This window comes from Elaeis guineensis, chromosome 13, assembly GCF_000442705.2.
Source record: "Elaeis guineensis isolate ETL-2024a chromosome 13, EG11, whole genome shotgun sequence".
NCBI lineage: Eukaryota > Viridiplantae > Streptophyta > Magnoliopsida > Arecales > Arecaceae > Elaeis > Elaeis guineensis.
The window spans coordinates 5,913,913-5,937,449 of NC_026005.2; the positions used below are offsets into that span (position 1 = coordinate 5,913,913).

Here is a 23,537-nt window from a genome sequence, read left to right on the forward strand (position 1 = left end):
AATAATTAAGAATGATAAAAATATATGATAAATAATCCTAACACTACAAGTCCAAGACTTCTCGCAGGATTAACTGGTCAATCTGAAAAATACCTAGACATCTGGACCCTCTATTCATCCATAAGATTTTTAAAAAGAAAAATTCATGAAGAGAAACTCGTAAAGAGAGAGCAAGTAAAGAGAGAAGATAGGAGAGAGAGAGAAAATCTCTCTCCCTTTTCTTTCTTTTCTTTTTTCTTTTCTCTTTCTCTTTTTCTCTCCTCTCTCTTTTTCTCTTTTTCTTCTTTTTTTTTTTGAAAAACATGGGTGGAAAGCTTTAAAAGCTTTAAACTGACAACGCGCCCCACCTGCCCCCCCCCCCGCCGACATTGGTAGACCCTAATGATGGCGACCCTCGGCCACCCAAGCATGATCCATTTCTAGCAATGGTGGCTAGTTTAATGGGAGAAGAAGGGAAGAAGAAACAGAAGACAGTTCTATCCACACAAATCTAACACCTTACTGGCCAAAATCCTAGCAATAGTGGCCCTATTACCGATCAGAAGAAAAAAAAAAAAAAGAAAAGAAGGCATCAGCCTTATCTTGGCTCTAATTATAAGATCAAACAACCAATTAGTTGAAAAAATATCGTGAAGATTCTTCATGAAAAATGAAAGAAAACCAGAGAATTTCTTATAGATGGTGGAAGGGATTTTGGGGCAAGATCGCTACTAGGGAGAGGGACCTTTTATAGACTATGGATCTAAGCGTTTAGTTATCCTAGGATCTCTTTTTTTAATCAGAAATGGAGAAAAAAAAAACTCACATGTACCGTGCGTGAGCCCATATATATATATATTTTTTCATATGCTTTAAAATTCATGTAATTTTTTTTTCTAAAAAAAATGGATCGGGCCCTTACAATTCTCAATAGAAAACAAAAATAATGTGGTCAAACTTGATGCCAGACCCATGTGCCGGCCAACCAATTAGACCAGAACTGAAATATTTTACCGACATCAGCTTAAACTATGTTCCTCTACCCTGTAAACTTAACATTAAAAATTTATTTTTTTCAAAAAAAAAAAGAAGAAGTCTGAGGTCACATGCTTATCTCATTCTTCCCGAGAACAGATCAGCGATGAGAGTAGAAATATTCAATAGCGACCACCTTCCCCTCGCAAACTCAAGACAGGAAGCACTTCACGATTCAGCCAGCAAGCAAGTTCCTCCAATGGAGAAGCCCCATGCAGTCATGATCCCTTTCCCCGGCTCTGGCCACGTAAACCCCATGCTGCAGCTCGCCAAGATTCTCCATTTCAAAGGCTTCCACATCACCTTCATCAACACCGAGTTCAGCTACAATATTATGTTGAAGTCTGCAGGACCAGATGATCTCAGAGGCCCCAATGATTTCCGTTTTGAAACCATCCCTGATGGCCTCTCCCCCTCTGATGATGGCGCAAGCGCGGAATATAGTACGAAATTCCGCCTCTCAACAGAAATAAACCGTGCTGCTGCCCTTAGAGAACTCCTATCAGAGCTCAATACCTCCTCCTCACTCCCAATCACTTGCATCATATTCAACTGGCTCATGAGTTTTTCTCTAGATGTTGCTCAACAGTTGGACATTCCTGCGTTGGTGTTCTGCACCATGAGCGCTTGTGGTTTCATGGGCTCGCTTCACTTAGATGAGCTCATTCAGAGAGGATATATACCACTCAAAGGTACTCACTTCACCTTCAGCATTTCATTCTGTACGTTACTAACGCCATGGTCTAATTGGTCCTCTTGTATTGGTGCAGATAATAGTTGCATCACAAATGGATATCTTGATACAGGTATAGATTGGATTCCAGGAATGAAAGGTATACGTCTTGGAGATATTTCTAGTTTTGTTAGAACAGTGAATCATGATGACATGTTTCTCAAACTGGACATGGAAACGGCAAGCAAGTCTCTCAGAGCCGGGGGATTAATCCTTAATACCTTTGATCACATGGAATGTGATGTCTTGCGTGCCATGAAACAAATGTTCCCTCGGATGTACACATTAGGCCCTTTGCCTGCATTCCTCAATCAGTTAACAGAAAACCAGAGGAATCCAATACGCTTAAGCCTTTGGAAAGAAGATTCTAGTTGTTTGGAATGGTTGAATACCCAGAGAGATTCTTCAGTCATCTATGTGAATTTTGGAAGCCTCACAGTGATGACAACCCAGCAGCTGGTAGAGTTTGCTTGGGGCCTCGCAGAGAGCAAACATCCATTCTTGTGGATCATCAGGCCTGATCTTGTTGCTGGTGGGCTTGCTGCATTGCCTGAGGAATTCATTATAGAAACCAAGGGGCGAGGTCACCTCGCTAGTTGGTGCTCGCAAGAAGACGTGCTCTCTCACCCTTCTATCGGGGGCTTTCTGACACATAGCGGCTGGAATTCAACACTGGAGAGTGTTTGCAGTGGTGTGCCAATGATCTGCTGGCCAGGCTTCGCAGAACAATACACAAATTGCAGATATGCATGCAAGGAATGGGGAATAGGCATGGAGATCAACCAAGAGGTGAAGAGAGAGCAGGTTAAGAGCCTGATAAAAGAATTGATGGAAGGAGATAGAGGGCAGATAATGAGGAAAAATGTCATGAAGTGGAAAGAGATGGCAAAGCAAGCAACCTCACAAGGGGGATCTTCTTATGCAAGCTTAGAAAGATTAATTATGGACTTGGTAACTCAAACATAGGAGCAGATCCTGGTAAGTTTTGTGCATGGCGCAAATAAGGAAACAGCATGCATGTTCTATGTAAAAGAAAATATCATGCTTCATGGACTATTTACAAATCTTTGCTCATCTTTCATACGTATATCAATACAATGCAAGCATTACGGGCAAGCGCTAAGTATCCGATGGTGCATGTTTTAGGAGAAAACAAATCTGAAAAATGCTTACATATTATGTGCAATGGTGAAACTATGATTGGTTAGAAAATCAACAGGCAGAAACAGAGTATCAACCTTTTCTTTCTTTCTTTCTTTGATTTAATTTTAATTTTAAATCTTGTTGTAAGACCTATGAAAGGGAATAACAATTAAATCACATTCACTAAGATTTTCGACTTCCAAACCTCTTGTTTTTTAAGTAGAGACAAGCAAAGGCTTCGATTTATTACTTTTTATCAATAACTGCTGGGATAAGAGCTATATGATTGTTATATTTGCATTGTAAAAGCCAATTGTGTTAACAGATCACAAATGAAGCACAAATTAGCACTTAAAGATTTTTTTGGGATGGAAAATGTAGATTTCATGATCGAAAGGAATGATACGATGTGTTAGAAGGAAAGGATAAAACTATCTCTTCCTTCATGACCATTATAACAACTGAAGATTTCATCCAAAAAAACTAGTCATAAGATATTATTTGAATTCTTTAATCCCATTGTGATAGCCCAGCCAGCCCAAACAAACCAAAAAAAAAAAAAAAAATGATGAAGACTCTCGCAGGGAGTCTTCTTCTCCCGACCGGCTCCTAATCGGAGTCGGAAACCTCATCGGAGAGGAGTCAAACTCCTCTCCTTTGGTTCTATTTAAAGGGGAGACCCTTCTCCCTTCTTCCTACCAAAGAATCCCGGGGCAAAACGACGGCAATCGCCGAAAATTTTCTCACGGAGACCCGTCCTTGTGCCATCCAATTTCTCGCCGGAAAAGCCTCGCCGGCGTCGGAGGTAAACTTCCTCCCCTTCCTCTCTTCTCCCCCTTCCTTCCTGTGCCGATGTGCACGCTCGCCGGTGACCGGAGTCGTCGGATTTTGTTGCAGAAGAATCTTCTTTTTTGCCATTTTTTCGTCGTCGGTGGTCACCGTCGACCACCGGTTTGGCCTCCTCTTGCCGCGAATCGTCTCTCCTCTTGCCGACGGCCGCCCCATGCCGGCTACGCCGCCGGTCGGCCACCCAACGAGGGGACCTCAAGGTCCCCTGTTTCAGCCCAAAACAAGTCCACGGGAAGAAGAAAAGAAAAAGAAGAAGAAGAAGAAGGAAAAGAAAAAGAAAAAGAAAAGAAGAGGAAGGAAAAGAAAAGAAAAAGAAAAAAAAAAAGAAGAAAAAGAAAAGAAAAAGGAAAAGAAAAAAAAAAGAAAGAAGAAAAATAAAATGATAGTAATATAATAATAATAAATAGGATTTTCTCCTCTCTCTTCCGTGAAGAAAAAGAAAAAAAAAAGAGAGAGAAAAGAAAAGAAAAAAAATTATTAAATTAATTAATAAATAATGATATAAATAATAAAATATGAGAAAGAGAGTTTCTCTCTCTTCCCTCTCTCTCTTCAGCCTGAACTAGTATTTTCTCTCTAGAATTGGACTTTCTCTCTCTACTTTTTCTCTAGAATTTTCTCTCTCTAAAATATTCTCTCTCTTGATTGATTCTCTCTCTAAAAAAAAAGTTAGTGAATGAAGAAATTTTTTTTAATAAGTCTGATCTAATTTTAATGAAGAATCCTGATCTATGATTGTCAGACAGCATACTGGCACCCACCTTAATCAGACCATGAATCTTTAGATTTGATCATCCATGATCCCGATCTAGCCATGACTTGATTTGATCACGTTGATTTCACCAATTGAGATATTGGATCAATCGTAATGTTGGATTGTGTCACCTGATCAGTTCGAATTGTACCTCATGAATTCTCTCTCCTCTGATTTTCTCTCTCTACTTGATTTTATAAAATCGATGAAGAAACCTCAGTCATATCACTTCGAATCCGATTTGATCTGATAGTCAAATTTTGGATCGTTTAGGTCCTAATTAGATTTTGATTAGATGAAATTAGATGATCGGACCTAATCTAAATCGTTGAAATATGGTATTCGTATTCTTTCTAATTATTGAAATTGATTCTGTATAGGATTGTGGATATTTGATCATGGGATATCGCGATATGATCTACGAATAGAATTTTTGAAAGAAAATTTATAGAATTATGTGGATTTATTGAAATACATTCGAGGTAAGTAATGTTTCACTTTTTCTAGATTTATCGATAAATTATAATGTATTCTTCTGACATGATTTGTGAAACGATGCATGAATTGGATGAATGGTATTTTGTTATGAAAATATCTTATTTGAAATGTTATGATGAAGCATGATTGAATATATTGATTTCATGATGCATTATATTGATTGATTTTGATACTACATGATTATATGTTTTATTATCGAAATTAGAATATGAAAGATGATTTATGAAGAATTATGATATAAGAAACAATAAGAATTGACAACCTGACTATGTAAAGGACCCTGCCAATGGGGGCATGTTCGTTGGCAATTGATTGTCCTGAGGGTTTATGTCGCCAGCGAGACCAACGATATGTCGCCAGAGAGACCAGCGACAAACCGCCAGCGAGACCAGCGGTTCCAAAGGACATGGCTGCCAGATGATTCGCAGCCTACCGCAAGCAGATACGCGGTATTATGACCCTGCCACAGGAAAAATGTGGTCATAGCTCATGGTTGACGAAAAGAAATTGAAGAACAAAAGAAATTGAAATTTGAAAAGAAAACTTGAATTTTCGAAAAAGAAATGAATTTGGCATGAATTATGTTGCATAATTGAAATTGATTTCGAATTGATGAACTTTATATGCTTATTTTTTTATAAATGATGATTTACTTAAATGCTGATGGAATCTATTGAAAAGTGATCATTGCTTACTGGGCTGTCTAGCTCATTACTTTCTATTTTATTGGTTTTACAGATGTTGAGGAATTAAGATGATACAAGATATGAATGGAAGAGTGATCAGAAGCAGAATTTCTATACTTTTATTTTCAGTTGAAAGTCTTATTGAAATTGATGTAAAGACTATGAATCATTGTTGAATTTATTGAGACATTAAAAAAAAAAATTTAGGTCGTTATATTTGGATTTAAATTATTGGCTAATTATTCCGCTGTTGTTTTAAGATAACATGATAAGATGCCTTGCATGCTTATGGGAAGAGTTTTCTATGAGTATGCGGCGGTTGCCATGACCCTCGATTTCAAAATCTCGGGTCGGGGGCGTGACATCCCATAGAGATATTCAAGATCTCTTCAGCAAATAACTTGTGCGAGACTAAATACACGTCTGCACGGATTCTTATAGATGGACTATCTAGATTATTCGGAGAGGATCTAAGATTAAGTTTTTCCATATCAAATATTAAAAACTGCAGAAAATGTAGATATATTTAATATCTTCAATGGTTAGCAGCTCCAAGGTTGATTTTTATTTGATTGTTTTTGATTCATCCAACCTTAGCAGAGACTTAATAGTCCATGTTTTATCGTTGAAGAATACTGACTTTTCCTGGTAACTAATGCAAGCTGCCATTAACTTTTCCTGGTAATTAAATTAGATTATCCTAACTTAAAGGTTCCTTTTAGCTTGCAAGACATCAAATCATTTTTTTCGTTTCTTTCTAAACTTTGTTAAATTAATAAATCAACATCAAAGCATCAGACAAAATACTGGATCCATTTTCAGAACCAAACTTTGATTTTTCTAAGCCTCCTTTTGGACTTCCTCATAGGTTCATCACAAATATGTTTGCTCACAAAAAAAATGTGTATTTATTACTAACCTGAGCACCAGTTAAAACTAAGAGCTAGCATTTGACTTGCCACTAGATTTTTGTGCTAACTAAATCTAACCAACTAAAAAACAAGTAATAGTAGGAGTATTTGGCTCGCTGGTTAGATGGTCCCAGATTAATGATTAGAAAGTAATTAATAAGGCATTAGGTATAATACTCTCTTCTTGGGTTGCATTTGGTAACTGACAATCTATCCAGATTACCAGCAATTTAAAGTGGCCCGCTAGATTGCTGCATTTGGTATACTTTTTGGATGGCAATACAAATTATCTAGGCAATCTACATTACCTCCCATGAGACAATCTAGATAGCCTTAGGAAGGGGTGACCATCTAGATTACTACTTCGTTGGCAATATTATAATAAAAATTTTGAACAAAATTATCCTTCAAAAAAATCACACAAAAATAGTCGCCCAACCCTCCCACCTCCTCTCTACCCCCCTCCTCCAGCGCCACCTGTGACTCCTCTATCTCCCTCCACTTGCCTGCGGCTCCTCCGTCCCACTGCTTGCCAGTTGCTCTTCCATCTTCCCTGCCCCGCTTGCTTGTGGTGGCTCCTCCACCCCCCCTCTTCCCCCAGCGGGTCCTCTGTGCGTGCACACTCCCCCCTAATGCCCACAGTTCCTCACACCCCTCGGTCCACCACTTCTCTGTGCCACCACCACACTCACATCGCTTCCGCCACTTCTCACCAGAGAGAAAGAAGAGTATTAAGATAAAATTATTAGAAATATTTTAAAAATTTGATTTCGCATTATCAATAATCTGATTATCATATCAAACATATCAATCAAGATTCTTAGTAATTTTACCGTAACATTATCTACATGTATCAAATATATCCAGTGGTTGGACACTCAGAGAGCTACTTCTGTCATCTATGTCAACTTTAGAAGCCTCACGGCCATGACGGTCGAGTAGCTGATCGAGTTTGCTTGGGGAATTGCAGATAGCAGCCATCCCTTCTTGTGGATCATTAGACCTGATCTTGTTGCTGGTGGACTCGAGGCATTACCAAAGGAATTCATCATAGAAACCAAAGGACAGGAGCTTCCTCACTAGTTGGTGTCCACAAGAAGAGGTGCTCCCTCATCCTGCTATTGGTGGCTTTCTGACGCATGGCGGTTGGAATTCGACCATGGAGAGCGTGTGTGGTGGTGTACAAATGATATGCTGGCCAAACTTTGCAGACCAATACACAACTTGCAGATATGCTGTCATGGAGTGGGAAATAGGCATGGAGATTGAGCAAGAAGTGAAGCGAGAACAAGTTAAGGGTGTGGTGAGGGGAGTAATGGAAGGAGAGAGAGGAAAGGAGACGAGGAAGAATGCCATGAAGTGGAAAGAGATGGCTGAGCAAGCTACAAAACAAGGCGGATCTTCTTATGAAAACATTGAAAGATTAGCCCAAGACTTGAACCAGTTCATGCCCATGAGGACTGAATATATAGCTTAGTTATATTGGTACAATAGTGCATTATAAGAGGGTAAATATGCGCCTTGGTAACCTATTCACCAAGCATTTTTTTTGTTTTGCTTCTTGTGCAAGTCTGCATGGGTGTGTTCTTGTAGAGTCCAGCAATCAAGTGTCTCATCTGCCGATGTCTAGTATCTTTACTGCAGATTATCATTGTGCAATAAAAACTGAAAGATTCAATGAATCTAGCTGAAGCAATTGGTATAAAATTAAAAATATGAAATACGAAATCAGCACCTTCCCAAAAAGGCATGCTAGAAGGTGCTATCCAAAGACCCTATACTAGTTCTTATCCAAAAAAGGGCAAAAAGAAAACCCTATACTAGTGCAGTACAGCTGTTTAAGCACCAAAAGATTAAATAACTTTGATTGACAAGCTTGCCCCCAAAAAAAACTTTGATTGACAAGTTATCTTTTGCCTTTCCAGAAGTTGTTCCTCGCTGCAATCAACAATTAAGTTCCAGTGAGACAAGATTAAAGCAGATGCCATACAAAAAAATATATGATATAATGCTTTTTATATATTATTGTATGCTACAATCACCATAGGTCTGATGTGAGTGATAGAGAAAACTAGGAGTTAATTCTCAACCTCTCTCTCATATAAAAGAATAAAAGATAGAAGGTACCACGACCACTAAGGGCAGCGATATCTGCCTTCGGATTCCAACGAGTTGATTTTCTCACTAGAAAACAAAATAATGCGGTCAAAACTGATGCCAGACTGATGTGCCGGCCAACATATTAGACCAGAACTGAAATATTTTACCTACATCAGCTAAACTGCTTTCTTGTTACCCTGTAAAACTAAAATTAAAAATTAAAAAAAATTAAAACAAAGGTGCCGGAGGTCACATGTCTATCTCTCATTCTCTTTGAGAAAGAGGTAAGGCAGGAGGGTAGAAATATTCAATAGCGACCACCTTCCCCTCACAAACTCAAGACAGGAAGCACCGCACGGTTCAGCCAGCAAGCAAGTTCCTCAAATGGAGAAGCCCCATGCAGTCATGATCCCTTTCCCCAGCCCTGGCCACATAAACCCCATGCTGCAGCTGGCCAAGATTCTCCATTTCAAAGGCTTCCACATCACCTTCATCAACACCGAGTTCAGCTACCGTATTATGTTGAAGTCTGCAGGACCAGATGACCTCAGAGGCCCCAATGATTTCTGTTTTGAAACCATCCCTGATGGTCTCTCCCCCTCTGATCGTGAATGCCCGGAATATAGTACGAAATTCTACCTCTCAACAAAAATAAACAGTGTTGCTCCCCTTAGAGAACTCCTATCAGAGCTCCATAACTCCTCCTGCTCACCCCCCATCACTTGCATCATATTCAACTGGCTCATGAGTTTTTCTCTAGATGTTGCTCTACAGTTGGACATCCCTGCGCTGGTGTTCTGCACGATGAGTGCTTGTGGTTTCATGGGCGCCCTTCACTTGGGCGAGCTCATTCAGAGAGGATATATACCACTAAAAGGTATGCCCGTTTCACCTTCAGCACTTCATTCTATACGTTGCTAACGCCAATGTCTCTAATTGCTCCTCTTGTATTATTGGTGCAGATAAGAGTTGCATCACAGATGGATATCTTGATACAAGTATAGATTGGATTCCTGGATTGAAAGGTGTACGTCTTGGAGATATTTCTAGTTTTGTTAGAGCAGTCGATCGTGATGACATGTTTCTCAACTTCGAGATGGAAACGGCAAATAATTCCCTCAGAGCCTGGGGATTAATCCTCAATACCTTTGATGGCATGGAATGTGATGTCTTGCGTGCCATGAAACAAATGTTCCCTCGGATGTACGCATTAGGCCCTTTGCCTGCACTCCTCAATCATTTAACAGAAAACCAGAGGAATCCGATATGCTTAAGCCTTTGGAAAGAAGATTCTAGTTGTATGGAATGGTTGAATACCCAGAGAGACTCTTCAGTCGTCTATGTGAATTTTGGAAGCCTCACAGTGATGACAACCCAGCAGCTGGTAGAGTTTGCCTGGGGCCTCGCAGAGAGCAAACATCCATTCTTGTGGATCATCAGGCCTGATCTTGTTGCTGGTGGGCTTGCTGCATTGCCTGAGGAATTCATTATAGAAACCAAGGGGCGAGGTCACCTCGCTAGTTGGTGCTCGCAAGAAGAAGTGCTCTCTCACTCTTCTATTGGAGGCTTTCTGACACACAGTGGCTGGAATTCAACACTGGAGAGTGTTTGCAGTGGTGTGCCAATGATCTGCTGGCCAGGCTTCGCAGAACAATATACAAATTGCAGATATGCCTGCAAGGAATGGGGAATAGGCATGGAGATCAACCAAGAGGTGACGAGAGAGCAGGTTAAGGGCCTGATAAAAGAATTGATGGAAGGAGATAGACGACAGAAAATGAGGAAAAATGTCATGAAGTGGAAAGAGATGGCAAAGCAAGCAACCTCGCAAGGGGGATCTTCTTATGCAAACTTAGAGAGATTAATTATGGACTTGGTAACTCAAACATAGGAGCAAATCCTGGTAAGTTTTGTTGATGGCGCAGAGAAGGAAACAGCAAGCATGTTCTGTGTAAAAGAGAATATCATGTTTCATGGACTATCTACAAATCTTTACACTTCTTTAGTACGTATGTCAAGACTATGCAAGCATTACTGTTTTGGAGAAAAATCTGAAAAATGATAACATATTTGTGTAGTATTTTGCCGTGCAATGGTGAAAATATGATTGGTTAGAAAATCAACAGGGCAGAAACAGAAAACTAGCAGAGGAATGAAACCAAGAAGGGAGATCCATTTTGCAGTCAGTGCCTTCTTCTAAAACAGAATGTATACCAACTGTTGTGGATTGAATCCTTTCTGGACTGGAGGCACTGGGGCAGGGCAATGTTTGGGGCGGCGGCGGCGGTGGCCGAACCTATAGGAAAAGCCTCCACCGGATGTGGCTCCGGCAGAGACCCTTGCTCAAGTCAATTTTTTTTACAGTAGATGAAAAAGAGCGAGTGTTTATGAGAGAGATAGGAGGCATACCTGGAGAGCATCTGGATTACCTTATTATAGGTGAGATTGGAGCTTTTAGGAAAGAGGAAAGGCCATAAAAAAAACCTTTTTGCCCTGAATTATATTTCTACATGGCACCGTGCCTGGCCTTTTGATTTTTTTTTTTTTTTTGAGTATTGTTGCTTTATAGCACGTGGGGGGCCACAATAGCTAGGGGCAAAAGCCATCTGACAGGGCCCTGAAAGCAGCATGGGCTTCTCAAGGATGATGTGATTGGGCCACACGGGGGCCTCTCAAGATCATCATGACTTTCATGGCTCAACCTGTCAGAGAGCAGCGTGAGTTTCTCCGGGATGATGTGACTAGACCACAAGGATCAGCCTCCCGATGATCTTGATCTTCTGATGAGGTCAGCCGTCTGATGAAGTCAGTTTTTTTGATGATCTCGATCTTCTGATGAGATCGGCCTCCTGATGAGATCGGCCTTTTTGATGACCTCGGTCTTCTAATGAGGTCGGCCTCTTGATGAGGTTGGCCAAGTGATGAGGATCTACCCCAACATTTGTCCTCCAATTTCTAAGTCCGATTATGTAGTTTTAATCAGACAAAAGGAGTTAGTCGCCGCGTGGAGCCGAGCTGCTTCTTCGACGATTAGCCACTTTGTCGTTTCATAGAATAAGTCATCATTTTGTAGAACATCACGTCAAATTTGAAGCATAGTCGTAGATCATTCCATCATAGATCGTCCCATCGAATTGAAACTTAGTCGATTGGAGAAAATATCTCTATTTTATTCCGAATCAGTTAATCCTTGATCAATCGGGAGCAAGCCAACTAACCATAATTTTTTTGCCTGGGTCAATGTACGAACCATAGCTTATATGCTTGTAGTCCTTGGACCATAGCTAGTATGCTTGCGGTTGTCGGATTTTTTCGGCTCCGTTATTCGGATGTCAGTCGAATAACATTTCATCGAATACTAATCGATGAGACTGTAGTTTGTCTGATTGTTAAGCAATTGATTTGCTCAATAAATTACCGAGTCAGGAGAGTTTTTTGAGTCGTTTGCCCTTCGGAGTCTTGGTCCTACCGAGATTATGATCGATTTATCGTTTGGAGGAGCTTTTCGAATTGTAGATCATAGTCAATTCATCGTTTGGAGAAACTTTTCGAATTGTAGATTATGGTCGATTCATTATTCGGAAATTTTTTTTGAATCGTAGATCATGATCGATTCGTCGTTTGGAGAAACTTTTCGAATCGTAAATCATGGTTGATTCATCATTTGGAAGAACTTTTCGAATCGTAGATCATGATCGACTCATCATTTGGAGGAGCTTTCTGATAAGGTGGACTTCGAAAGTTTTATGTGGATCTTTTGAAGCCTGTTTTCTCTTTTGACCTAGATTACATGCCCCCTGTTGGTGCGGATTTCTGTCCGGCACCGGGATGGCTGGAGTCGTGGCACATCAGACCGTCGAGGGCGGAACTGTGGGAATGCCTCCGGTAGCTAACATGAAGAATAATCTCCAATCAGAGCTACAGTCAGTGAATGTTCCTTAGGTTAAAATACTTCAAGGATGCTCTTTGTGGTAGCATGACAATGGGTTGCTCGCTTTTCTCCAAAAATGAGCAAGCGGTGCCTCTCCCTTCCTGGCGCGCCATTATGTCGCGGATTGAATCCTTTTTGGGCCGGAGGTGCTGGGGTGGGGTGACGTTCGGGACGTCAGTAGCAGTCAAACCTGCAGGAAAAGCCACCGTCGGAGGTGACTCCGATGGGGACCCTCCAATGCTTAAGTCAGATTTTCTGCAATAGATGGAAAAAAAGTGAGCGTTTATAAGAGGAAGATGAGGCATATATGGAGGGCCCTCGGATTACTTTTTTATAGATGAGATTGGAGCCTTTGGGAAAGAGGAAAGGCCATAAAATATGTTTTTGTCTGAATTATGTCTTTACACGGTGCCGTGCCTGAATTTTTGACTTTTTTTTTGAATATTGTCGCTTCATAGCATGTGGGGGGCCGCCGTAGCTGAAGGCAAGAGCCATCTAATAGGGCCTTGAAAACAGCATGGGCTTCTCAGGTATGATATGACTGGGCCACAGAGAAGCCTCTCAGGGTTATCATGACTTTCATGGTTTAGCATGTCAGACGACGGTATGAGCTTCTCAGGGATGATGTGACTAGGCCACAGAGGTGGGCCTCTCGATAACCTCGATCTTCTGATGAGGTCGATCTTTCTGATGACCTCAGTCTCCTGATGAGATCGGCCTCTTGATGAGATTGGCCAAGCGACGAGGATCTAGCCCAACACCAACCTTTTCTTTCTTCCTTTGATTTAATTTTTATTTTAAATCTTATTGTAAGATCTACGAAAGGGAATAACAATTAAATCACATTCACTAAAATTTTAGACTTCCAAATCTCTTTATTTTTTAAGCAGAGACAAGCGAAGACTTTGATTTATTATTTGAATTCTTTAGTCCTATATAAATACCAAAAATCTCTGTAGTAAATAATTGGTGTAACACTAAACACATGTCTGCACAGATTCTTACAGATGAACTGTCCAGGTTATTCAGAGAGGATCTGAGATTAAGTTTCTCCATATCAAATATTAAAGACTGCAAAAAATGCAGATATATTTGATATCTTCAATTCTTAGCAGATCTAAGGTTAATTTTAATTTGATTGTTTTTGATTCATCCAACCTCAGAAGAGAGTTAATAGTCCATGTTTTATTGTTGGAGAATGCTCACTTTTCCTGGTAATTAATTCAAGCTGCTATTGACTTATCCTGGTAATTAAATTATATTATCCTAACTTAAGGTTCCTTAGCTTACAAGACATCAAATCACTTTCTTCCTTTCTTTCTAAACTTTGTTAAGTTTATAAATCAACATCAAAGCATCAGACAAAATACTAGATCCATTTTCAGAACCAAACTTTGATTTTTCTAAGCCTCCTTTTGGACTTCCTCATAGTTTATAACAAATATGTTTTCTCACAAAAAAAAATATATTTATTACTAACCTAACCACCATTTAAGGGGTGCTTAGTTAGGGGGAATGGAGGTAAATGAAAATCGAAATGGATGACTCCCATTCCAAATGCTTGGTTGGAGGGAATCCCATTTCAATTCCGATTTCGGGATATGATGAAAATGGTTCAATTTATCTAAAACTCAATTTCTACTCTCCTCTATAGATTCAAATTTTTATTTTGATTCTGATCATGAAACAAACGTTTCAAAGATTTGGTTATTTCGATTTTCATTCTGATTGCTATTTCGATTCTGATTTCGATCGCGAACCAAACATCCCTTTAAAACTAAGAGCATTTGACTTGCCATTAGATTTTTGTACTTAGCAAATCTAACCAACTAAAAAACAGGTAATAGCAGAAGTATTTGGCTCGCTGGTTAGATGCTCCTAGATTAGTGATTAGAAAGTAATTGTTAAGGCATTAGGCATAATACTCTCTGCTTGGAGTAATGGAGGTTGGTTGTTCAATAACAGGGAAGAGTCCCTCCCTCCGTCTCATAACGTGGGAACGAGACCAAGAGTTGGTGCAGAATATGTGGGGTTGGTTGAATCATCGTCGGCTGTGCCAACTTCAACAGGAGGCCCAAGGAATTTTTTTCCTTGCTCTCTGCCACATACTATTGGATTTCATGTATGATTAACATCACCTCGTTAACTACCAGAAATTTTATAACGATATAAATGAGAGGCGTATAAACAAGAAATAAGACTTTTGTCTCCTCTAATGTGTAGCTTTAGTTCTTTTGTCCTCCAACTGGATTAGCATATAGACGACGTATCACGTGGTAGATTTTGCGACAAGCTAGAATAATCAGTATTATATTTGAGATTGACCGTTCTTAGTATTACTTCTATTAGACTAGTATAATGATGTCCGGTCATGACATCCTCGTAAATGGAAACTAACGCCATTGACAAAAGGAAAGAGATCACCGAGAGCAGGTGCAGTCGTTGCTAAGACTTCCATGGTTCATCGAATCTTATTCATACCAAGTAAATATGATATAACACCATATTCCTTTTAAAATTTCAACTAGCAGTATCATATTTCAAATATCCAAAAAATTATCAATATTTAATACATGCATCAGTATATAAAAAATAAATAATTATATCAGTAATTACATCTAATATATATATATATATATATTAGAATGGAGGTCTCTGTATTGGTAGGCCCTCCATTTGACACATGGAGTTTTGAAGAAACGAGAGGGGGCCACATAAAAATCACTCCATACAAGACCATTTCGTCCGAATCATTCTCATCCAGCGGTAGATGGGAGCTCAACCTGCCGTCCGATCTAATGGGTTCTCTTAACGATCTATCGGACAAGAGAGCATCGACGCTACGCCTGTCATCAGAATCAGAGCTGTCAAAATATTGGCGACACTTGGTTGGGGCCTCTATCAGGATGGAGGAGTTGGGCAGGCATGGATCAAACAGTTGGGGTCAGTTCTCATGGAGGAGATGGAGGCGGATCAGGTCCAATGCTGATTCCATTGGTGTTTTTTTTTATTCTCTCTCTTCTTTCTTTTTAAAATATTGAGTAACAATAGATGGGGTGAAGAGGATGGGCCGGTGGCATCTTATAGGTCGAGAACGATGCCCATCACGGAGCTTTCCAGGCCGTTATCTTCGATTCACGTATTCGAAAACGCTCCAATTAAGCTACGCATCATTTAAAAATGTTTACGCACCGAATGCGGAACAATAGCTAATGATATTTTTGTTAACCGTATTTTTATAATTTAGTGGAAGGGATAGCAATATGACATGTAGATAATTTTCATGTGGAAGGGCAAAATACTTCTGATGAGATCGGTCGCCTGATGAGGTCAATCTTCTGATGAGGTCGGTTTTTCTAATGACCTCGATTTTTTGATGAGATCGACCTCTTGATGAGGTCAGCCTTTCTGATCATGATCTCAGTCTTCTGATGAGGTCGGCCTCCTAATGAGGTCGGCCAAGCAATGAAGATCTATCCGAACACTTGCCCCCCAACTCCTGAGTCTAATTATATAGCTTTAATTGAGCAAAAGGAGTTAGTCGCCGTGTGGAGCTGAGCCACTTCTTTGATGATCAGCCACTTTGTCGTTTCGTAGAACAAGTCATCATTTTATAGAACTTCACTTCGAATTTAAAGCATAGTCATAGATCATTCCATCGTAGATCATTCCGTCGAATCGAAACTCAATCGATTAGAGAAAATATCTCTATTTTATTTCGGATCAGTTGATCCTTGGTCAATCGGGAGCAAGCCGACTAACCACAACTTTTTCGTCTGGGTCAACATATTAACCGTAACTTATATGCTTGCAGTTCTTGGGCCATAGCTAGTATGCTTACGGTTATCGGATATTTTTGGCTCCGTTAATCGGATATCAATCGAATAACATTTCGTTGGGTACTAGCTGACGAGGCTATAGTTTGGCCGGTTGTTGAGCGATCGATTTGCTCGGTAAAGTATCGAATTGATGGAATTTTTCGAGTCGTCTGCCCTCCAGAGTCTCGGTCCTGCCGAGATTATGGTCGATTCATCATTTGAAGGAGCTTTTCGAATCATAGATCATGGTCAATTCGTCGTTTGGAGAAACTTTTTGAATTATAGATCATGGTCGATTTATTGTTCGAAAAAAATTTCTGAATCATAGATCATGATCGATTCATCATTTGGAGGAACTTTTTGAACCGTAAATCATGGTCGATTCATCATTTGGAGAAACTTTTCGAATCGTAGATCGTAATCGATTCGTCGTTTAAAGGAGCTTTCCGATGAGGTAGACTTTTCTGAATTTCTTCCTTGGATTTTCTCCTCAGCTTTGTCAGCCTTGTAGGATTTCTTCCTCAAATTTTACCCTCGACTTTGTCAGTCTTGTGGGATTTCTTCCTCGGATTTTATCCTTAACTTTATTAGCGCCGCAACCTCAGATCTCGTCGAGGTGACCTCGGATCTCGTCGAGGCTTTTCGCTGTTGCTTGGGTGCTCAAGGACCTATTGCTCAAGAAGAAAACAAGATAGCGAATGGGGCTCGAGAGCCTCTTACCTCGAAAGTTTTATGTGGGTCCTTTGAAACTTATTTTCTCTTTCGACCCAGATTACATGCCCTCGATTGGTGTGGGTTTCTATCCAGCATCGGGGCGGCTAGAATCAGTGGCACATCAGACCGTTGGGGGTGGAACTGTGGGAACACCTCCGGTAGCTAACACCAAGTATAATCTCTAACCAAGTATAATCTCTAACCAAAGTATAATCTCCGGTAGCTAACCCTCCAGTAGCTAACACCAAGTATAATCTCTAACCAAAGCTACTGCCAGTGAGTGTTCCTTGGGTTAAAATGCCTCAAGGATGCTCTTTGCGGTAGCACAACAATGGGTTGCTCACTTTTTTTCAAAAATAAGCAAGCGGTGCCTCCCCCTCTTGGCGCACCATTCTGTTGCGGATTGAATCCTTCCCGGGCCAGAGATGCTGGGATGGGGCGACATCAGCAGCGATCGGACCTGCAGGAAAAGCCCCCGTCGGAGGTGGCTCTGGCGGAGATCCTCCGATGCTCAAATCAGATTTTTTATAGTAAGTGAAAAAGAGTGAGCGTTTATGAGAGGAATAGGAGACATACCTAGAGGTCCCCTCGGATTACCTTTTTATAGATGAGATTGGAGCCTTTGGGAAGAGAAAAGGCCATAAAAGACCTTTTTCCCCTGAATTATATCTTTACACGGTGCTATGCCTGGCCTTTAGACTTTTTTTTGAGTATTGTCACTTTATAGCACGTAGGGGGCCACCGTAGCTAAGGGCAAGAGCCATCTGATAGGATCCTGAAAATGGCGTGGGCTTCTCAAGGATGATGTGACTGGGCCATAGGGGAGCATCTCAAAGTCATCATGACTTTCATGGCTCAGCCTATCAGAGGGCGACATGAGCTTCTCAGAAATGATGTGACTAAGCCATAAGGATCGGTCTTCCGATGATCTCGATCTTCTGATGAGATCGGTCTTCTGATGAGGTCGGCCTTTCTGATGACCTCGATCTCTTGATGAGGTTGGCCAAACGACGAGGATCTACCCCAACACCAACCTTTTTTTTCTTCCTTTGATTTAATTTTCATTTTAAATCTTGTTGTAAGATCTACGGAAGGGAATAACAATTAAATCACATTCACTAAAATTTTGGACTTCCAAACCTCTTTGTTTTTTAAGTAGAGACAAACAAAAATTTTGATTTATTATTTGAATTCTTCAGTTTTATATAAATATTAAAGATCTCTGCAGCAAATAACTGGTGTGAGACTAACCACCTGCCTGCACAAGTTCTTACAAATGAACTGTCTAGGTTATTCAGAGAGGATCTGAGATTAAGTTTTTCCGTATCAAATATTAAAGACTGCAAAAAATGCAGATATATTTGATATCTTCAATGCTTAGCAGATCCAAGGTTAATTTTAATTTGATTGTTTTTGATTCATCCAACCTTAGAAGAGAGTTAATAGTCCAAGTTTTATTGTTGGAGAATGCTCACTTTTCTTGGCAATTAATTCAAGCTGCTATTGACTTATCCTGGTAATTAAATTATATTATCCTAACTTAAGGTTCCTTAGCTTACAAGACATCAAATCACTTTTTTCCTTTCTTTCTAAACTTTGTTAAGTTCATAAATCAACATCAAAGCATCAGACAGAATACTAGATCCATTTTCAGAACCAAACTTTGATTTTTCTAAGCCTCTTTTGGACTTCTTCATGGTTTATAACAAATGTGTCTTCTCACTAAAAAAATATATATTTATTACACCATCTAAGGGGTACTTAGTTAGGGGGAATGGAGGTCTGAACGGAAATCGGAATGGATGACTCCCATTCCAGTCACTTGGTTGGAGGGAGTCCCATTTCGATTTCAATTTTGGGATGCAATGGAAATGGTTCAATCTATCTAAAATTCAATACCTACTCTTCCCTATGGAATCAAAATTTCATTTTGATTTTGGTCATGAATCAAACGTGATCATTCCAATTTTCATTCCGATTATCATTCCGATTCTGATTTCAATCGCGAACCAAATACTCCCTTGAAGCCAAGAGTATTTGACTTTTCATTAGATTTTTGTACTTAGTAAATCTAACCAACTAAAAAACAGGTAATAGCAGGAGTATTTGGCTCGCTGGTTAGATGCTCCCAGATTAGTGATTAGAAAGTAATTGTTAAGGCATTAGGCATAATACCCTCTTCTTCTTCTTGGAGTAATGTGAGGGGTTACCCATTCAATAACGGGGAAGAGTCCCTCCCTCCGTCTTGAGACGTGGGAACAACACCAGGAGTTGGTGCAGAATATGTGGGGTTGGTTGAGTCATCGTCGGCTGTGCCAACTTCAACAGGTGGCCCAAGGAATTTCCTTCCTTGCACAACACAATCTATTAGGTTATCATGGAGTTCACGATCAGCGGTTTCACTATTACCAAATCATGACTGCTCTCTGCCACATACTATTGGATTTAATGTATGATTAACATCACCTCATTAACTACCAGAAATTTTATGACGACATAAATGAGAGGCGTATAAACGAGAAATAAGACTTTTGTCTCCTCTAATGTGTAGCTTTAGTTCTTTTGTCCTCCAACTGGATTAGAATATAGACTACGTATCACGTGGTAGATTTTGCGACAAGCTAGAATAATCAGTATTATAGTTGAGATTGACCGTTCTTAGTATTACTTCTATTAGATTAGTATAATGATGTCCGGTCATGACATCCTCGTAAATGGAAACTAACACCATTGACAAAAGAAAAGAGATAACCGAGGGTAGGTGCAGTCATTGCCAAGACTTCCACGGTTCATCGAATCTTATTCATGCTAAGTAAATATAATATAACATCATATTTTTTTTAAAATTTCAAATAACAGTATCATATTTCAAATATTCAAAAAATTATCAATATGTGATATGTGCATCAGTATAAAAAAAATAAATAATTATATTAATAATTACATCTAATATATATATATATATATATATATATATATTAGAACAGAGGTCTCTGTATTGGCAGATCCTCCATTTAACACATGGAGTTTTGGAGAAGTGAGAGGGAGCCACATAAAAATCACTCCATACAAGACCATTTTGTTTGAATCGTTCTCATCCAGTGGTAGATGGGAGCTCGACCTGTCGTCTGATCTAATGGGTTCTCTTAACGGTCTATCGGATAAGAGAGCATCGATGCTACGTCTATCATCAGAATCAGAGCTGTCAGATCGACGGCACTTGGTTGGGGGATCCATCGGAATGGAGGAGTTAGGCAAGCATGGATCGAATGGCTGGGTCAGTTCTCGTGGAGGAGATAGAGGCGGATTAGGTCCAACACTGATTCTATTGGTGTTTCTTTTTTTATTCTCTCTCTTCTTTTTTTTTAAAATATTGGATAACGGCAGATGGGGTGGAGAGGCAGGTCGGTGGCATCTTATAGGTCAAGAATGATGTCTATCGTGAGGCTTTTCAGGCCGTTATCTTCGATTCACGTATTTCAAAATATTCCAATTCAGCTACGAAACTATAGCTAATCATATTGTAGCTAACTGTATTTTTATAATTTAGTGAAAGCGGTAGCAATATGACATGTAGATGATTTTCACGTGGAAGGGCAAAATGTTTTTGAGGATTAGTTTGATGATTTTCAGCCTACGCATCATTTGAGTTCAGACACTGAATGTGGAACTATAGTTAATGATATTTTTATAATTTTCAACACTAACTAATCATATTTTTGTAATTTACTGGAAAGGATAGCAATCGTATGAAAAGGATAGCAATCATAACAACCTTACACCCTTTAATTCACATTAAAACACTAAAAAAACTCCTATTAGTGGTATTTTTATAATTTTGTGAAAAGGATCGCTACCATAATTAACAACCTTTAATTCACATTGAAATATTAAAAAAAATATCTTAGGCATCCTTTGCTGATAATATTTTTGTAATGTAGTGGAAAGGATTGCCATCATAACAGTCTTTAATTTATATCGAATCACCAAAAAAATGTGAGGATAGTGGGATATCAGTGTGACGATGGACGATAGCTTTGATGGTGAGACGCCTAAGGAGAAGAGGGCGACTTCTTTGTATAGAGAATCTACAGGGCTCCACTCAAATCCGGTAGCCCTACAGTTCCCTATGCCTGTCAAAATTGAAAAAGGGGAAGAATCCTATTGGGAGTCTTCCTCCCCGCCATATGTGCAAGGCACGTGCAAGCAGCCCAATGGCCGGTCCAAGCCAACCTAAGCTGAAAAGAGGCTTAATTAATTATGCAAAAATTTCTGAGCTTTTCAAGGATTTTAAATTTCACCACTAACTTTCGTTTACTATAATTGGGTCTTCCAACTTTCAAATTAATTCAATTAGGATCTTGATTGTAATTTTTATTAGCCGGTCATGATAGAGTTATCACATGATAGTGATTTGAATGAAAAATTAGGCCACATGTATGGGTCGCATGATACTATATGACAACTCTGTTACAGCAAGCTAATAAAAATTATAATTAGAATTTGAATTGAACCAATGTGAAAGTTGGATAATCTGATTGCACTAAACAAATATCGATAATGAAATGAAAAATCCCTCAAAATTTTTAGAATTTTTTTGCAAAATTAAGAATAAAAAAACAGCCCTCACGACCATGACTATTGAATCCTTAGATAATGTTATGGAATCTAGATGAAAGAATAAATACAGGACTTGCTCCGTTGCCTTGATAGATATTCACCAGGAAATCTTAAGTCTTCAGAAGTCTCATATTCATTCAAATTTCTCAGCTAACAGGGTTAATCGATCCTAGGCAAAAATCTTAGTAATTAATCCAAAGACAACAAGTTTTCATTTACAATTTGAACTCAAACCAAACAATACATAAGATTTCACATTGCCATATTACCCAATAACTCAAAAGAAAAGAATCCACTTAGCTCAACATGAAACCCAATACAGCATGGATCTAACTAAATTCAAGCAAATCCTTTATCAATTATATTCTTCCCTGGATCATATTTCCATCTTAAAGGAGCAAAAAGAAGAAGAATAATGATGCAAGAACCAAAAAGAAACATGCTATATATGGTTAGACTGGGATGGCAGTGCCCGGTGTGTGGCGGGTTTAACTTCCAGCATAGCACTAAAGTAACTAGTCCTTCAGCTGACATTTTGATGATGTAGCTGAATTTGATCTCTATTATTCATTTTTTCAAATATCAGTAATGAATATAAGTAGCTTGTTTTGCATGATTTCCATAGCTGGTTCGCTTACTATGCTGGTTCATACCTTGTGATCAAAAAAGCCGACTCGTGGAGGAAATAAGGCGTGTAGGTTAATGCTGGTTAAGTATGATCAATGCATAATGTCTGTTTAATCCTAAATAGAGTGATAGCTCATATATCGTTAAATTAATATGATGTTCCTCCCCCTTGTTTACGTATAAACCATGTATGACCATTACCTGATGTCAGAGGATGCCACATCTCCTATGTTCCATTTACCTGTAGACTGCACAATAAAGCCTATCTCAATATGTTGAATATGAGGTCTTTTCTCTGAAGAAGAGTTGTTGTTAGATGACTTTCTAATCTAGCTCTTATCGATGGTAATTTATTTCTGATATAATAGAATTGTTGAAATTATATACTGTTTTCTCTCAATTGATATCATATGTTTACATAGAGGCTAATAGTACTGCTGACCACGCAGCATGTGACGTAGCCGACCATACAAGATCAACATAATGGGCTTCACCAATTGATTTTTCTTCTCATTTTTTAAATATTTTATTTTCTCATTTTTATGGATATATCTATTCACGTTTAGCTTAATTTAATGCATCTGATTTACCAAAAAATGAAAAAAAAAGGTGGTTAGCAATGAAATTATCCTGATAGAACCTTGTGGCACCACCCTTATTTGTGATCACTCCTTCAAATGTTTTCAAACCCTTGGTGGTACCATCTAGCTTATGAAAACAAAACTGATCAGTATTCTTCCTTGGACTCATCCTAATATGACATAAGATTTCAAGATTTTCAGATTAAGAAAGTAAAGGGAAAGATGGGAATCTTCGAGCTAAAATTTTTCTAGATTAATGAGACAATGTTTAAAAATATTAAATTTATGTAGCATACTTTCACACAGTCCAGAATCGCCAAAAATAATAATAATAATAAATCGTAAAATATAGGATCGTACATACCAAAATAAGTTTGTACGAGTGCCCTTGTCAAAGACAGCTAATGAGCCAGGTTATAGGGCTTTGCAACCAACAAACAATAGAACAATTCCTTGTCCTTTAATTGCAATATCTTTTTCCCTTTTAGAGAAATTAATCGCAACAACTCCATCTCACCTAAAATCATCTAATTGTTCTATAATTGCAACCTTATGAAT

General features: G+C 39.1%; 2 protein-coding genes across 2 annotated transcripts; both read left to right on the forward strand.

Moving 5' to 3' along the window:
- Positions 1-1,135: 1,135 nt before the first annotated feature.
- Positions 1,136-8,218, forward strand: LOC105056803 (7-deoxyloganetin glucosyltransferase-like). Its single transcript, XM_010939117.4, has 3 exons — positions 1,136-1,706; positions 1,785-2,516; positions 7,845-8,218. The coding sequence occupies exons 1-3, from the start codon at positions 1,214-1,216 to the stop codon at positions 8,063-8,065; spliced, it is 1,446 nt and encodes a 481-aa protein (XP_010937419.2). The 5' UTR covers positions 1,136-1,213; the 3' UTR covers positions 8,066-8,218.
- A 725-nt stretch (positions 8,219-8,943) lies between these two features.
- LOC105056852 (7-deoxyloganetin glucosyltransferase-like) lies at positions 8,944-10,765 on the forward strand. The gene is made up of 2 exons (XM_019854467.3): positions 8,944-9,565; positions 9,651-10,765. Exons 1-2 carry the CDS (start codon positions 9,073-9,075, stop codon positions 10,577-10,579), a joined length of 1,422 nt encoding a protein of 473 aa, XP_019710026.1. The 5' UTR covers positions 8,944-9,072; the 3' UTR covers positions 10,580-10,765.
- Positions 10,766-23,537: the final 12,772 nt, after the last annotated feature.

Excerpts from the sequence above, each read along its gene's own strand:
- LOC105056803 (XM_010939117.4), top strand. The coding sequence starts at position 1,214 with ATGGAGAAGCCCCATGCAGTCATGATCCCTTTCCCCGGCTCTGGCCAC. Across the intron at positions 1,707-1,784 it reads AGGATATATACCACTCAAAG|ATAATAGTTGCATCACAAAT; the intron begins GTACTCACTTCA and ends GTATTGGTGCAG. Across the intron at positions 2,517-7,844 it reads ATGCAAGGAATGGGGAATAG|GCATGGAGATTGAGCAAGAA; the intron begins GCATGGAGATCA and ends AGTGGGAAATAG.
- LOC105056852 (XM_019854467.3), top strand. The coding sequence starts at position 9,073 with ATGGAGAAGCCCCATGCAGTCATGATCCCTTTCCCCAGCCCTGGCCAC. Across the intron at positions 9,566-9,650 it reads AGGATATATACCACTAAAAG|ATAAGAGTTGCATCACAGAT; the intron begins GTATGCCCGTTT and ends TTATTGGTGCAG.